Source organism: Ovis canadensis, chromosome 6, assembly GCF_042477335.2.
Source record: "Ovis canadensis isolate MfBH-ARS-UI-01 breed Bighorn chromosome 6, ARS-UI_OviCan_v2, whole genome shotgun sequence".
Taxonomy (NCBI): domain Eukaryota; kingdom Metazoa; phylum Chordata; class Mammalia; order Artiodactyla; family Bovidae; genus Ovis; species Ovis canadensis.
The window spans coordinates 129,958,460-129,972,347 of NC_091250.1; the positions used below are offsets into that span (position 1 = coordinate 129,958,460).

The following is a 13,888-nucleotide window of genomic DNA, read 5'->3' on the forward strand; positions in this document are numbered from 1 at the left end:
GTATATATGAGACACTGCCAGATTCTTTCTAAAATGGCTGCAACTGCCAGCGACTTGTGAAAATTTCTTGTTGCTGTCTGACTCCTTAACCGCAGCTTGTGGACACTGTAGGTTTCTGAGTGAAGTTTCTAGTGGTAACTTGGTAATGCTATTATTCAGAAAGTCAGCTGGGGAAAGCCTCCTTCCGTGGTCTGAGGAGTCGTGAGTTTCCATTACAAAAGAAGGGTCTGTGCTGTCTCAGAGCCAGAGCTCAGCCCTTGAACATTGGACCCATGGGCTGACCAGCAATCATTTTGACCTTACCGCAGATTTTAAGACTTAAAGCACTGAGGTATGATCTGCAAACAGTGGAATGCTCTCCTCTGAAGCGTACTATTCAATTAGTTTTGAGGAATGCTTATCAAGATAGTAATTCTGTCACCCCCGGTGATACACTCTGTCCCTTCCCAGGCAGTCCCTCAAGCTATCACTCGTCACATTTCTCCTACTCCATTTCTGTGTGCAGCTGACATTTTAATTGAACTGATCTGATTGTGGAAAACGTTTGAACTGTAGTTCAGTAAAAGACCCTGATGCTGGGAAAGGCTGAAGGCGGGAGAAGGGGATGACAGAGGGTGAGATGGCTGGATGGCATCACCGACTCGATGGACAGGAGTTTGAGTAGACTCCGGGAGTTGGTGATGGACAGGGAGGCCTGCCGTGCTGCGGTCCATGGGGTCACAAAGAGTCGGACACGACTGAGCCACTGAACGGAACAGTACAAATAAAAGAAAATAGCCGTCACCCCACCCCCTGGGGCTTCCCTGGTGGCTCAGAGGTTAAAGCGTCTGCCCGCAATGCGGGAGACCTGGGTTCGATCCCTGGGTCGGGAAGATCCCCTGGAGAAGGAAATGGCAACCCACTCCAGTATTCTTGCCTGGAGAAACCCATGGACGGAGGAGCCCGGAGAGCTACAGTCCATGGGGTCGCAAAGAGTCGGACACGACTGAGCGACTTCACTTCACTTCCACCCCCCCGGAGGTTACCAGTGTTACTATTTTTATGCAGTTCCTTCTGGTAGCATACGCGTCTCGTTTTCAGAAGTCTCACAAAGCAGAGGTCTGCGTGTGCTGCCGGGCGCTGCGCCGCTGGCCTTCGTAGGGAGCGTTTTGCAGCTTGGTGTCTGTGCTCAGCGCGCAGTCACTCGCTCAGTGCGGGCAGCACTCGGGCCCGGTTGTATTGGGGCGGGCGTACCGCATCTAGACCCCCCTAGCCCGCGTGGGCACACCCGGAGGGGTCCTGAGGGCTCCGCGCGACCCTCCTGCCTGGCCGGCGGTGCAGGGACCCCAGCGGGCTCCGTGGGCCCGGCGTCCTCCCCCGGCCCCAGCCCCGCCCCGGCACCCGGGTCCCCGGTGAGCCAGGCCTGACGCGCCGAACCCGAGCCGCGGATTGGCTGCATGGCGTCTGCGCGCGATTGAGCGGCCTGCCGCCCCCGCCCGCCCGTCCGCCAGAGCCGCCGGAGCCGCCGCCCCGAGGTCCCGCCGCGGAGCCCCGCTCGCCTGCTCGGGCATGGAGCCACCGGCCGCGCGCCTCTGAGCCCCGCGGCGTTCATGGTGAGTGGGGCCGGGCCCGCGCACGCCCCTCCGGGGGGCCCGCCTGCCTGGCCCTGGCCGGAGGCCCTCGCGTGGGTGCACCCGTGTCCATGTGTGGGCGCTCCACGCATCTTATCTGCTCCAGCGAGCTGCAGCTTGCATGCGGCCGCGGCGCTGCGCCTTCCTCCTCAACTGCCGTGCTTTGTCTGCGGTGCCCTGGAAAGGGTTGAATTTTAACGGTACGGTGGGAGACCGTAAGAGAGAGCACCGGTGCGTCATGATTCTCATCACCCACAAGGGGATTGCAAGCCGGTGTTCAGATTGAGGACAGGCCAGACACCCCTCTTAGAGGCCTGAGTGGGGGAAGCCTTTGTACGGGGATCGGGGCGTACCCCCCTCTTTTACTCCCCCTGTTTGCTCCACGTGGGAATAAACGTGGTCAGATGGCAACAGAAAGCAGGCTTGTTAAAACCCACAGTTCAGATCTGTTCCGTTTCATTCACTAGTCCACAGATGAACGTCTGTGTTCTACATGTTTTGGAAGGACTGTGACAGGCCTCCTGAGAGTTGTTTCCCAAATGCCAACATTTCCGGTAACCTAGAGGATGCTTTCTGGGGAAAAGACTGGGAAGTAGGTGAAAGAGGTGAAGGAGAAGGAGCCCTGCAGGGGATCCTGGAGGTCTCTCTTACTGTGAGGTCAGCCTCGTTGGTCAGAGGACTGTCGTTTCAGAAGTCCCAGTGTCTGTAAGACCCGTTCAGGCTACTCCTACCCGATGAAAATGGCAAAACAAAACCCGGCTTGTGTCCCACGCTCCGAAACTACGCTCACCCCTCCCCGAAAGTTGCTCGTGACAAAGGGCAAAGCGTAAAGCCCGCTGCAGTGTTCTGGGTGCTTGGCATTCATCTGGTCTTCACCGCAGCCTTATTAAGCACCCCTCTTAGCGGGGAAATACTGTGAGGAATAGTTTTGTAGTAACTCAATGACAGTAACACTCCCTTGGCATTTTTGGGACCCCTGCTATGGCTGTGTGTTGGGTTGGTTCATTCCCTTTGACTAGATGGGGAAACAGGCTTGGAGACCTGAAGAAACATGCTCAAGGTCGCGCTGCTGGTGGTGATGGTCCGGAAGTGCTGGTTTAGACCCAGGCCTGCTGCCCACTCCCACTGCCTCTCCGGCAGGGGCCTCGCCTGTGCCCAGGCGGTGGCCGTGGTGTCACTCTTGTTGGCTCGGGGCAGTTTTCTAATAGGTGCCAGGTAGTAACCTGCTGTGTTTTTATTCTAGACATACCTCTAAAACCTTCTGTTTGTTTTAAAAAGCTCATCTTGATACTGTAACCAGTTGAGTCCAAGGTGTAAGCACAGGTTTTCACTGATGGCCCTCTCTGCTTGTAGCTGGGGTAGATTTCAGGAAGCTGAGGGGCCTCTGTTGCCGCCCTGGGGCGTAAACAGCTGCCTTTCACCGCGCTCCGGCAGTGCTGTGAGTAGCAGTGACACCCCTCTGGTCATCCTCCCCGGAATTCCTCCTTCTCACCGTTTGGGAATCTTGATCGTTTCCTCTTAGGCAAATGTCTGTTGAGGGAGACTTTTTTTGTCATTTCTTCTTTAACCAGCAGAGTAAACACAATTTCGGAGTCTGATGCGCTGTTCTCATCCTTAGCACTGTTCGGATCGTGTACAGGAGGAAGACCTTGCCGTTGAATATGTTTAATGGGCTCATCGCACCCTGGGCTGTTACTCCCTGGCTCTACACCAAGTCTGGCTCTTCCTTTTTTCTCTCTCTCCTTTGCTCTCAGCTTGTCCCATCGCTTCCAGGTAGCTCGTTATTGAGACTGTAAAATCTGGAACAGAACTTTGACTCAGCATCATTCCCGGTTTAAAGTGCTCGTGGCCCGCCCCACCCGCCCCCTGCAGATAGGCCTGCTGAGCATCGTCTCTTGGCTGCTGTCGTGCTGTCAGGATGCCTGGCCCTCGTGGCTTCTAGCCCAGCTCCCCCGTCCTCTGTCCGCTGAGATGGCCCCTTTAGGAAATGCTTTCTCTGCCTCTGCAGCCTTTGGTGTCCTGTCCTTGGGGCTCCAGCAGCCGTGGCTTGCCCTCTCATGGCATGTTTTATTATCTGCCCTGGCCTTGCAGCCTCTGCTGGCATCTTCCTGCCCCAGCTAGAATGAGCCCTTCAGGCCTGGGGTCTAGCCGTCCCCTTCACACATGGCGTCCCTGCCCCTGTGTGGCGTTGAGGCGCTGCTCAGCTGCCTTGGCCCCCTGCCTGCTTACTGCTTTCTTTCCTGACCCTTTGCTGGGTTACAGACACGCCCCACACTTAGTCCCTGGTTGTGCACAGTAGTTTTGGGAGTGGGGTACAGCAGGTTTTGTTTCTTGTCTCTCTCTGGTGTCAGTCTTACCTTCGCAGCAGCATACAAGGTAAACCACTCCGGGCAGGGACTGTGACCTGTTCTAAATGAGTGGCTTGCAGTCCTGGTTTGGCACAACCCCCCACTCCTACCCCTGGGTTAGACAGTGGGTTGAGACTCAGGGCTGTCAAAAGGCAGAGCCATAACTAGGCATAGAACTGAAACGCTCTCCTTACTGTGTGCTCCCTGTTTTTTTTTTTTTTTAATTGTTTGATTTTAAAAATGCTGTCATGACCAGTTAAACTGATCTGCCCCTAGAACTTTGAAGAACCCCGTTCTAAATGCCCTCGGGTTACACAGGGTGTTGGAATCTGTAGCCTTCCTTGAATGGATGTTTTATCCTCATTAGTCAGTACGACTTCAGATGAGCACAGCAATGAATGGCATTGTTACTTGCTTTAAACCAGGAAACTTTGAAACTTGATCCCATAAGGGCCCCAGGAGAAGAAACTTCAGAATGGTGACTTGGACTGAGGCAGGGACGAGCCTGCTGTTTGCCTGGCACACGGAAAGGGCTCATACTTTATGGGCAGCCATCGAACGTATATCCGTCATATCATCATCACAGGAGTCTTCACAGTTGCTCTTTTTTGTGGCTGAGAGAGAAGCAAGATGATTTGCCTCAGATCAGAGCCAGGACTTAGAACTGAGTCTTTCTGCTTCCCAGTCCCCAGCTCTGGCCACATCACAGGCTGACCTCGATGCTGATAAACTCAGAGCTGAAAGTTGTTTTCTCCTGAGAGTGACTCATCCTCTCTCTCGTTCCTGATGTTGGTTTGTCCGGTTTGGAAGATGAGCTTGCTGTTGGCGTCTCCAGGTGACAGTGTGAGAACCAGGTTTGGAGTAGGACCTGTTAACAATCTCCAAAGCCGTTTGTATTCTGAAGTGCCATTTAGAATGTTGAAGAGGCTTTCCCTGGGTTTGCAAGCGTGGACAGGACAGGCCTGTTTTTTTTTTTTAATCATGCAGTGCAGTATGTGATTAAATCCTAAGTGTTTGCCCTGCATCTGCATTTAATTGGCTGTTACAGGTTTGTGTCATAGTTGAAAGCCTCGTTTAGACTGAATGTGAATGACTTAGTTGCTTCTGGCCCAGGCAGGCTGCGGTGGGCTGCATGGCTGCAGAGCCTGGGTGCTCCTGCCCCATCTCCTCCAGCCCCTCCCAGCCACCACCCCTGCAGGTCCCCTATCTCCGGGTTGCAGGTGGTGTGAGGCGGGGAGGTGAGCCATTTCTCTGTGAGTAAAGCCCTTGGAAAGCACTTGGCTCATTACAGCTGTGCTGCGTTTTATCATCTATGATGGAGCCTTTGAGCTCCCACTGAAGAGACTGATCTTTTAAAGATCACAAATCAAGGCATTTAATTAACGTTACAACTCCTTTTCATATCTGTGCTCTTTGCAGACTTTGCAGGGCACCTTGATTGTTGTTTGGCCAGGCTTCCTGGAGCTTCTCTCTGCCCCGGGGGCTGTGCTGGCTTTCACACGCCTCTCCCCACTCCTGAGACAGCCCCCTCTGCCAGGTGCTGTTGCCCTTTTTGCAGATGTGGAGGTGAGGCACCGGCAGGCTAGGCTGTGCTTCGCCGGAGGTCAAGGCTGGTTCTCGGTGGATCCAAATTTGCTGCTGGGCCTGTCTGGCCCCAGAGACCACATTTGACTCGAATGGGCCCTGGGCCCTTCCCTCCACGGCTGGACACCTGTGTGAGTGTATCTGCAGGGGAGGTCAGGCCTGCGCAGAGGGTTGGAAAGGAGAGTCCTACAGGCTCCGCATCTTGCTGGCTGTGGGCCTGGGGCCAAGTCACTTCACTCTGAACCTCAGGGGCCTTGCTTGTAAAACACGGTGACACCTGCTGTAGAGATTGTTACAGAGATAAAGCACACAGAAGCAAGTGGCAGTGGGCGTCCACATTCTCGGGCATCTGACTTGGGGCTCGGCTTCTTTGGCATTGGCATGTAGTTCGTCAGACCAGGGTCAGCAGATGAGTAGCACTTTACAGGGTGTTCATTAACAATGCTTGTTAAAATGGAACATGTCTCAGAACCTTTCTGAGCACAACTCTAGGTAGTTTTCCTATAAAGTTCAAGGTTCCGCATCAGGTGCTACGTATGACACTTCCTCATAGCTGTTTATTACCGTGTTAAGTTGCAGCTGAGTGCCTGGCACATGGAGGTGCTCAAGGGTATGAATGGCTGAACACACGAGTCCGTTTTCTCAGCTTTGGGTAAGCGGAGGTCATTTTAGATTTTAGTGAAACCATTTTACATCAGGGCGACTCATTGGAAAAGTCCCTGATGCTGGGAAAGATTGAGGGCAGGAGGAGAAGGGGGCGACAGAGGATGAGATGGTTGGGTGGCATCACCAACACAGTGGACGTGGGTTTGAGCAAGCTCCGGGAGGTGGTGAAGGACAGGGAAGCCTCGTGTGCTGCAGTCCACAGGGTCACAAAGAGTCAGACGTGGCATAGCAACTGAACAACAGCAACGAACAATGCTGAGCCGTCTAACCCTGTGCGTCCAGATGTACAGAAACTGCCCCTCCCACCTGCTTCTCGGTGCACACCCTTCTCACAGCCTGTGGCTTCTGAGGAAGTAGTTTTTCCTTTAAACTTTTTAGAAACCTCAACAGGCTTTTCTGAGAGAATAATCGCTAGCCAGATAGTTTTACCAGCAGTACCCCGTTAACAGCTAGAGCTAATAAACGGCACTTGGCAGTTCATCACTGTCCACTCCTGACACTGCTCTGGTTGCATCTGGAGCGCTCACTTACATCTTAGGCCAGCTGCTCTGTTTCTACCCTACCTTCCCAGCTAGGTGGCCTTCACTTAAGGTAGAGTCCTGAGAGCCTTGTCTGTAATAGACAATAAAATGCTGGTTTTATTTTTGCAGAAGGCTAAGGGTACAGAGGAGGAGGCCATGGCAACCCACTGCACTGTTCTTGCCTGGAGAATCCCATGGACAGAGGAGCCCAGCAGGCTACAGTCCACAGGGTCGCAGAGTGTCAGTGTGACTGAGTGACTTAGCATGCACCCATGCACGCAAGGATACACACAGAACTTTAGAAACTGGGCTCTTTGGCCCAGGTCACTTGGCTCTCCTGAAGTCTGCTGGTTGGGTGTTTGGAATGTGGGTCGCCAGGTGTGACTGAGGTTTTGTGGTTGCAGTTCATAGGACAGATTAGTGACCTGGAGGTGCGGAGGCTGCTCCAAGATTTCCAGGGCATGGCACAATTATTTATGTACCAACTGGCAATGATGGCTTCATACAAAGGTGTTAAAGAATTTCTTTTTTTGATGTTTCTGCTTTAAGAAAATGAAACAGCTTTAAGCACCTGCAAGCAAGAACTTTAACTCCTTCCTCATTTTGGAAAAGATTTGAAAAGTTAACAAAAATCGATAAAATGCAGTGGGATAAATGGAAATGCATTAGAAATTTAGGATGGGAGTGGGAGATGAAGCCGGAGGGTCAGAGGAGTGCCCGAATTGGCTGTCACTCTGACTCTGAGCTTCCTGGTGGCCACTGCAACAATCATTTCAAATTTACCATGTCCAGAAGACAGAATCCACGCCTCTTACCCAGAAGACACATAGGAGGCCTGAGTCAGTGTTTGTGGTCCCTCCGAGGGGCAGCTGGAATGATGAGATCTTTAGTGACTTCCCTACCAGCGCGGAAAGCCCACAGTCCCCATGACGAGATGACCTGAACCGCAGAGCTGTAGGAACCCTTTCATTGGCAGTTTTTCCTTCTTAGAGCAAGAAATATTTTCAGTATGTCATCCTCAAAGTCAACTTAAAGGACTTGACAATTTCGTAACAAAACAGCTTTCTTACTTTGAAAAGGGCTTTGTAACCTCAGAATTGGCCGGGCCTGGAGTTATCCCTGGTCTCTTTGTCCTAGGAATATGAAGACAAGGCTGGACGACCTAGCAAGCCTCCCTCTCCGAAGCAGAATGTGAGGAAGAATCTTGACTTTGAGCCTCTCTCCACCACCGCACTCATCCTGGAGGACAGACCAGCGTGAGTCTGAACGAGAGTCTGTAGAGAGTTTGTTCTGGGGGATCAGTCCGCTTGCTGGTCGCCGTTTCATTAGCAAAGGACTGGGTCCTGAGGGAAAGAACAAGTTAGCACAACACTTACTAAAAACACAGGTTCCCTCTTCGTCCCCTGTGGTAATGTGTATTCTGTATGATAGTGTGACTGATTCGGAAAAGTTTCATGTAACATGGAAGTGTTTTTTTTTAATTAATAAATTTTTATTTGTGGCTCTCCTGGGTCTTCGTTGCTGCTCAGGATTTTTTTCCTAGACGTGGAGAGCAGAAGCTCCTCTCTCGTTGCAGGATGCCGGCTTCTCACTGTGGTGACTTCCCTTGTTGTGGCTCCCGGGCTCTAGGGCACAGACCCAGTAGCTGTGGCACAGAGGGGTGGCTGCTGCGTGGCATGTGGATCTTCCCCAGATCAGGGGTTGAGCCCGAGTCTCCTGCGTTGGCAGCAGATTCTTTACCGCCGAGCCACCAAGGAAGCCCTGACCTAGAAGTTTTAACCCGGATTTTCTGTTCAAGTGACTTTTTAATTTAGCATGTCTAAACACTTGCAGAACTGTTATATAGACTGGCTTGTAACTGTAAGAAACAGCAGAGTGAATACCCTGAAGAGGGTGTTTCAGAGGTACCCCAGACAATGGCAGAACAGTGCCTGGACTAGCCTGCTGGTTCTTTGGGATGTGCTGCAGTAAACGGGCTGGGTGAGCCTTAGCAAGGGTCTTCCCCTCCAACCTCTGGTTTGCCTCGAACTGACGAGGAGATTGGTTTTGGTGACTGGCCTGCAGATCGTGTTTGGAGACCCTAGTTAGATAAAGGGATTGCTCCATTGTACCAGGCCAGAGGTTATCTCTAGTTAAGTGTCCGTTTCCATAGAACCCTGTTTTTGAACAGAAAGATTCCACAGTTTGTTTGTTTGTTTGTTTTCCTTAAGAGAGATTGTAAAACTCTGACCTAGAGTTTCTAAGGTCCCTGCCAACCCTGACATTTAAAATTGATGAAGTCTGAAGAAGCATTATGTGTCTTCCGATGTTAATTTTTGGTCGTTGGACATTGTGGATGTATGGGTAGATGGGAAGAGACACGGCGAACTCAGAGGTAGGTAGGGACTTAGGGACTGTGGGTGACAGCTGCCACCCTGTGAAGCTCAGCCCTTGTGACACTCCCTGAGACGCGAGCTGTTGCCCTGCAGTAGAGACGGTCATTCAGCTCAGCACGGGGAGCGCGGGGGACACTGCAAGGCACATACCAGCCAGACATGGCCGCCCGCCCGGTTCTCCAGGGCCAGCAGAGTCACCAGCACGCTTCAGAAGGAGAACGTGCCTTTCATTTTTTTTTTTTTAATAAATTTTTTTTTTTTTGCCTTTCATTATTTTAACCAGAATTCGAAGTTGTCCTCCACATTTAGATGTTTACGATTGCTGTATGAATCTATGTGTGTGTGTATGCATATATATAGATACAGATATAAGACAGATGAACCGCATAGCTAGTGTGAAATTTGCACACTTGAAAAACAGGCCAGGGAGTAGATTCATGCATACATGTAATATACGCCATTAGTGAGCTTCACCGGTGACTGTTGACAGTGATTAGTGCATGTGGTCAAATCAAAGTTTCTTTGGAGACCTGGGGTGAAAAAAGACACGAAAAGATTTAAGTGTTTATCTCTATTGGAATTGTGGGTAATTGCTATTTTCTTCTTTCTGCTAATCTTCAGATTTCAAGTTTTTAAAAACGAGCTTTATTTTACTTTGTTTAAAAAAATACATTTTTAGGTTTTAAAAGAGCTGTGTCTTTTATCATCTAACAAAGGTAGTTTTCATCTTTGAGCTTCTCATTTTTTTAGTAAATGATGCTCCAAGTTTCTCTTTAATACTTGAAATGGTGGAAAATCTTTTTTTTTTTTTCCTTATCAAGAAATCTCCCAGCGAAGCCAGCTGAAGAAGCTCAGAAACACAGGCAACAGTATGAAGAAATGGTGGTTCAGGCCAAAAAACGAGGTAATGGAATTCACATGTGTTTGGTTATGTAAGGCAGCACGAGAGTTTGTGTCTTCCTAGGTGTTTTCTCTTTACATTTTGAAGCTTTAGAACCGGAACTTTGGTGAATGCCTTTAATATTTTGAAATTTATAATTTTTCATCAAAAATGTACATTCCCGCTAACTGTTTATTCCTGGTAACTTTATCGAGGTAATACTTTGAATTTACATGAGGAAAGAGCTTGTGTAGGATGGAAGTACTAGGGTGGGCAAAGCTTTAGCTCGCAGGGATGGGGAGGCGGCTCTCTGCCCTCCGTGGGCTCAGTTCTCCTCACTTAAAAGGAGGTGTGTTGGGACTTGTTAAAGTGCCGCGTGACACCTAAACACCCTATGATTCTTAGATGTTTAAGAAGTGTACATAGTAAAATGACATGGTCTGCCCGTGCAACAGAATATCGTCCAGCCTTAAAAAGGAACGAAGTTCTGACACGTGCTGCAACATGAAGCTTGAAGACATTGTTCTAAGTGAAACAAACCAGACACAAAAGGATAAATTCTGTATGGTCCCACCTATGTGAGGCATCTGCTGGGCTGGCCAAAGTTCCAACAGAAAAACCCAAATGAGCTTCTTTGGCCAACCCAATAGAATAGTCAGATTCACAGACACAGAAATTAGACTGGAGGTTGCCAGGGGCTGGGGAGCAGGAAAGGGGTAGCATGGGAAGTGGGTGTTTCGTGGGGACAGAGTTCCAGTCGGAAGGTGGCCGTGACGGTTGCGTAACAACATGAATGTACTTCATGCCACTGAATTGCACGCTCAATGGGGATAAAGTGGTACATTTTATGTTTTGTGTATTTTACCCCCCAAAAGGTATATGTAAATGAAAATGCGTGGTATTTCTCAGTTGCTGTTACATATTCAGAGTTATTCTTAAGCTGTGAGGGGCGAGGTTGCAGGTTCCGTTGGAAGGGGGATTGGGTAAAGAAGCACAGAGCTTCTGGCGCCTGTTGCTGTCCCGTCTCCTGATTGGGGTGGGAACTTCATGGGTTTGTCTGTCACGTGATAGGTTTGCCGTGTTCTTGTCTGAGTTCTTTTCTGTATACATGTTATACAACATGTGTGTTACAAAAAGCTGACTGAATGGTAAATAACACTGAAGGTTTCTAGACTTCCTAAGCTGTGAGATGAACCAGGTCAGGTCTTAAACACTATGCTTCAGTGCTGTCTTCCTGGTGTGTTGCAGCCTGACTCTTTGAGAAGGGTCACCCAGCCGGGAATCAGTGGATATCAGCTAACAGATGTTTTCTTCTTGTTAATTGTGATGTCTAGAGCTGAAAGAAGCCCAGAGGAGGAAAAAGCAGCTGGAAGAAAGATGCAGACTGGAAGAAAGTATTGGAAATGCGGTCCTCACTTGGAACAACGAGATTTTGCCCAACTGGGAAACAATGTACGCTCTGACGTCACAGACACCCTAGGCGGCATGTCGTTTCTTGGCAGAATTTATGGGAAGCAGCTGTATTAAGTGTAGCTGGCGTCGCCTCCGTTGATGAAGTTGCCTGAAAAGTTTGAGACGCATGGTCTCCTTCCCCTGCCTTGGTCTAGCCTTGTTCCTCCCACGGGCGCTCTGACCGCCCTCCTCTCCCGCCCCTTCCACCTCGTCTTGTCCTCAGCAGTCTATGGCACAAACGTGTGTCGCTTCCACACTTAACACTGCAGCAGCCTCCTGGGACTCCAGTGTAGGCTGTGAATTTCGTGGCTTAGCTGACGGGCCTCCCGTGGCACAGCCGTCCCTTTCCCTGTGGCCTTGCCTTGCGCCTCTCCTTTGCTTGGGCGAGTCTTTCCCTTGGGGAGGCTCGGGGCCATTGCATGTTCTCATCTTGCTGTCTCAGTGCTCTTGCCCCGTATCTCCTTGTCCAGTGAGCACGTTGTTCTTTAAAGCTCAGTCTTCCTTGGAGAAGCCTTTTCTGCCCTGGCCCTGGCTCCAGGTGCCCACAGAGGACCCCCGGGTACACTGTACCGTCTGCTCGAGTGTCTGTCCTCTGAGGGAGCCGGGGTGCCGGAGCTGCTCTGATGACGGCCTCCAGGAGTCGGGGACGACTCGAGTCCTTCAGCTGCTATCTTCTTTCTGTCTGAAGATGCACTGTGCATCTTCAGGATGGCTAGGGGCCGGCGTGCAGACGGCTTCCTGGGGCCTGGTGTGGATGGCTGGGGACCAGCGTGTGGACGGCAGTCCCGGGGCCGGTGTGTGGAGGGACAGCAGCCCCAGGCCCACGCACAGAGGCTGGTGGCTCCTTCGGGGCCTCCCCACATCAGCTGGAGCTGTGGAGAGGCTTGGGTGCTAGTTCCTTTTCCCTTTCTTTCAGCCTGAACCGTGGGCCAGGAAGCTGGGGGCTTGCTTGGGCACGTAGCTGGCTGTCACTCACTTTCATCGCTGGGAGTGGGGTTGGGGGAGATCACTCTGGGCTCTCCGCTGGGAAGACACGCTGCACCCAGAGCCTGTTTCCCTCAGACATGGTCAGAAAGCACCTCTTCCCAAGTGGGGCCCAGTAACAAGAGTTGAGGTCTTCAGAAGCCCGGACTGCCTCCCCACATGGTGGCAGGGCCCAGCCTGGCCCGTCGCGCACTGCCTGATGCTTGATGGCATCCAGAGGCGCACGTGCACACGAGAACCGCCGCTTACGGACCCGCGCCGGGTGCCAGGCTGTGCGGCGGCGGCCTTTGTGACCTCCCCACTTAATCCTCTCTGGCCCTCTGTGTGAGGGGAGGTTTCATCATCTTGGCCTTAGGGAGGAGGGCGCTGAATGAGAGAGGAGAAGGGGTTTGCTCCGGGGGCTCGGATGAGGGTGGGGCTGTGCCTTCTGCACCCTCAGCCCATGCTCCTCCACCCTCAGCCCGTGCTCCTCTCCACCCTCAGCCCGTGCTCCTCTCCACCCTCACCCTGTGCTCCTCTCCACCCTCACCCCGTGCTCCTCCACCCTCAGCCCGTGCTCCTCTCCACCCTCACCCTGTGCTCCTCTCCACCCTCAGCCCGTGCTCCTCCACCCTCGGCCCGTGCTCCTCTCCACCCTCAGCCCGTGCTCCTCTCCACCCTCAGCCCGTGCTCCTCTCCACCCTCAGCCCGTGCTCCTCCACCCTCAGCCCGTGCTCCTCTCCACCCTTAGCCCGTGCTCCTCTCCACTCTCACCCCGTGCTCCTCGCACCCTCAGCCCGTGCTCCTCTCCACCCTCAGCCCGTGCTCCTCTCCACCCTCAGCCCGTGCTCCTCTCCACCCTCACCCTGTGCTCCTCGCACCCTCAGCCCGTGCTCCTCTCCACCCTCACCCCGTGCTCCTCTCCACCCTCACCCCGTGCTCCTCTCCACCCTCACCCCGTGCTCCTCTCCACCCTCACCCCGTGCTCCTCTCCACCCTCAGCCCGTGCTCCTCTCCACCCTCACCCCGTGCTCCTCTCCACCCTCACCCCGTGCTCCTCTCCACCCTCAGCCCGTGCTCCTCTCCACTCTCACCCCGTGCTCCTCTCCACCCTCAGCCCGTGCTCCTCTCCACCCTCAGCCCGTGCTCCTCTCCACTCTCACCCCGTGCTCCTCGCACCCTCACCCTGTCCTCCTCCACCCTCAGCCCATGCTCCTCTCCACCCTCAGCCCGTGCTCCTCTCCACCCTCAGCCCGTGTTCCTCTCCACCCTCAGCCCGTGTTCCTCTCCACCCTCACCCTGTGCTCCTCTCCACCCTCAGCCTGTGTTCCTCTCCACCCTCACCCTGTGCTCCTCTCCACCCTCTGCCCGTGCTCCTCTTCACCCTCAGCCCGTGCTCCTCTCCACCCTCAGCCCATGCTCCTCTCCACCCTCAGCCCGTGCTCCTCTCCACCCTCACCCTGTGCTCCTCTCCACCCTCAGTCCGTGC

General features: G+C 52.7%; 1 protein-coding gene across 6 annotated transcripts in view; it reads left to right on the plus strand.

Moving 5' to 3' along the window:
- The window catches only part of TBC1D14 (TBC1 domain family member 14), a 117,648-nt gene that overhangs the window by 73,070 nt on the left and 30,690 nt on the right, over positions 1 to 13,888 (plus strand). For 5 of the 6 annotated variants that reach the window (XM_069594786.1, XM_069594787.1, XM_069594788.1 and 2 more), the window contains 3 exons: positions 7,867 to 7,985; positions 9,926 to 10,008; positions 11,319 to 11,436. In XM_069594786.1, the coding sequence (XP_069450887.1) occupies positions 7,867 to 7,985; positions 9,926 to 10,008; positions 11,319 to 11,436 (320 nt within the window). Of the gene's footprint in view, positions 1 to 794; positions 1,593 to 7,866; positions 7,986 to 9,925; positions 10,009 to 11,318; positions 11,437 to 13,888 lie in introns of those variants that run through there. The other variant, XM_069594790.1, reaches the window with a different exon arrangement.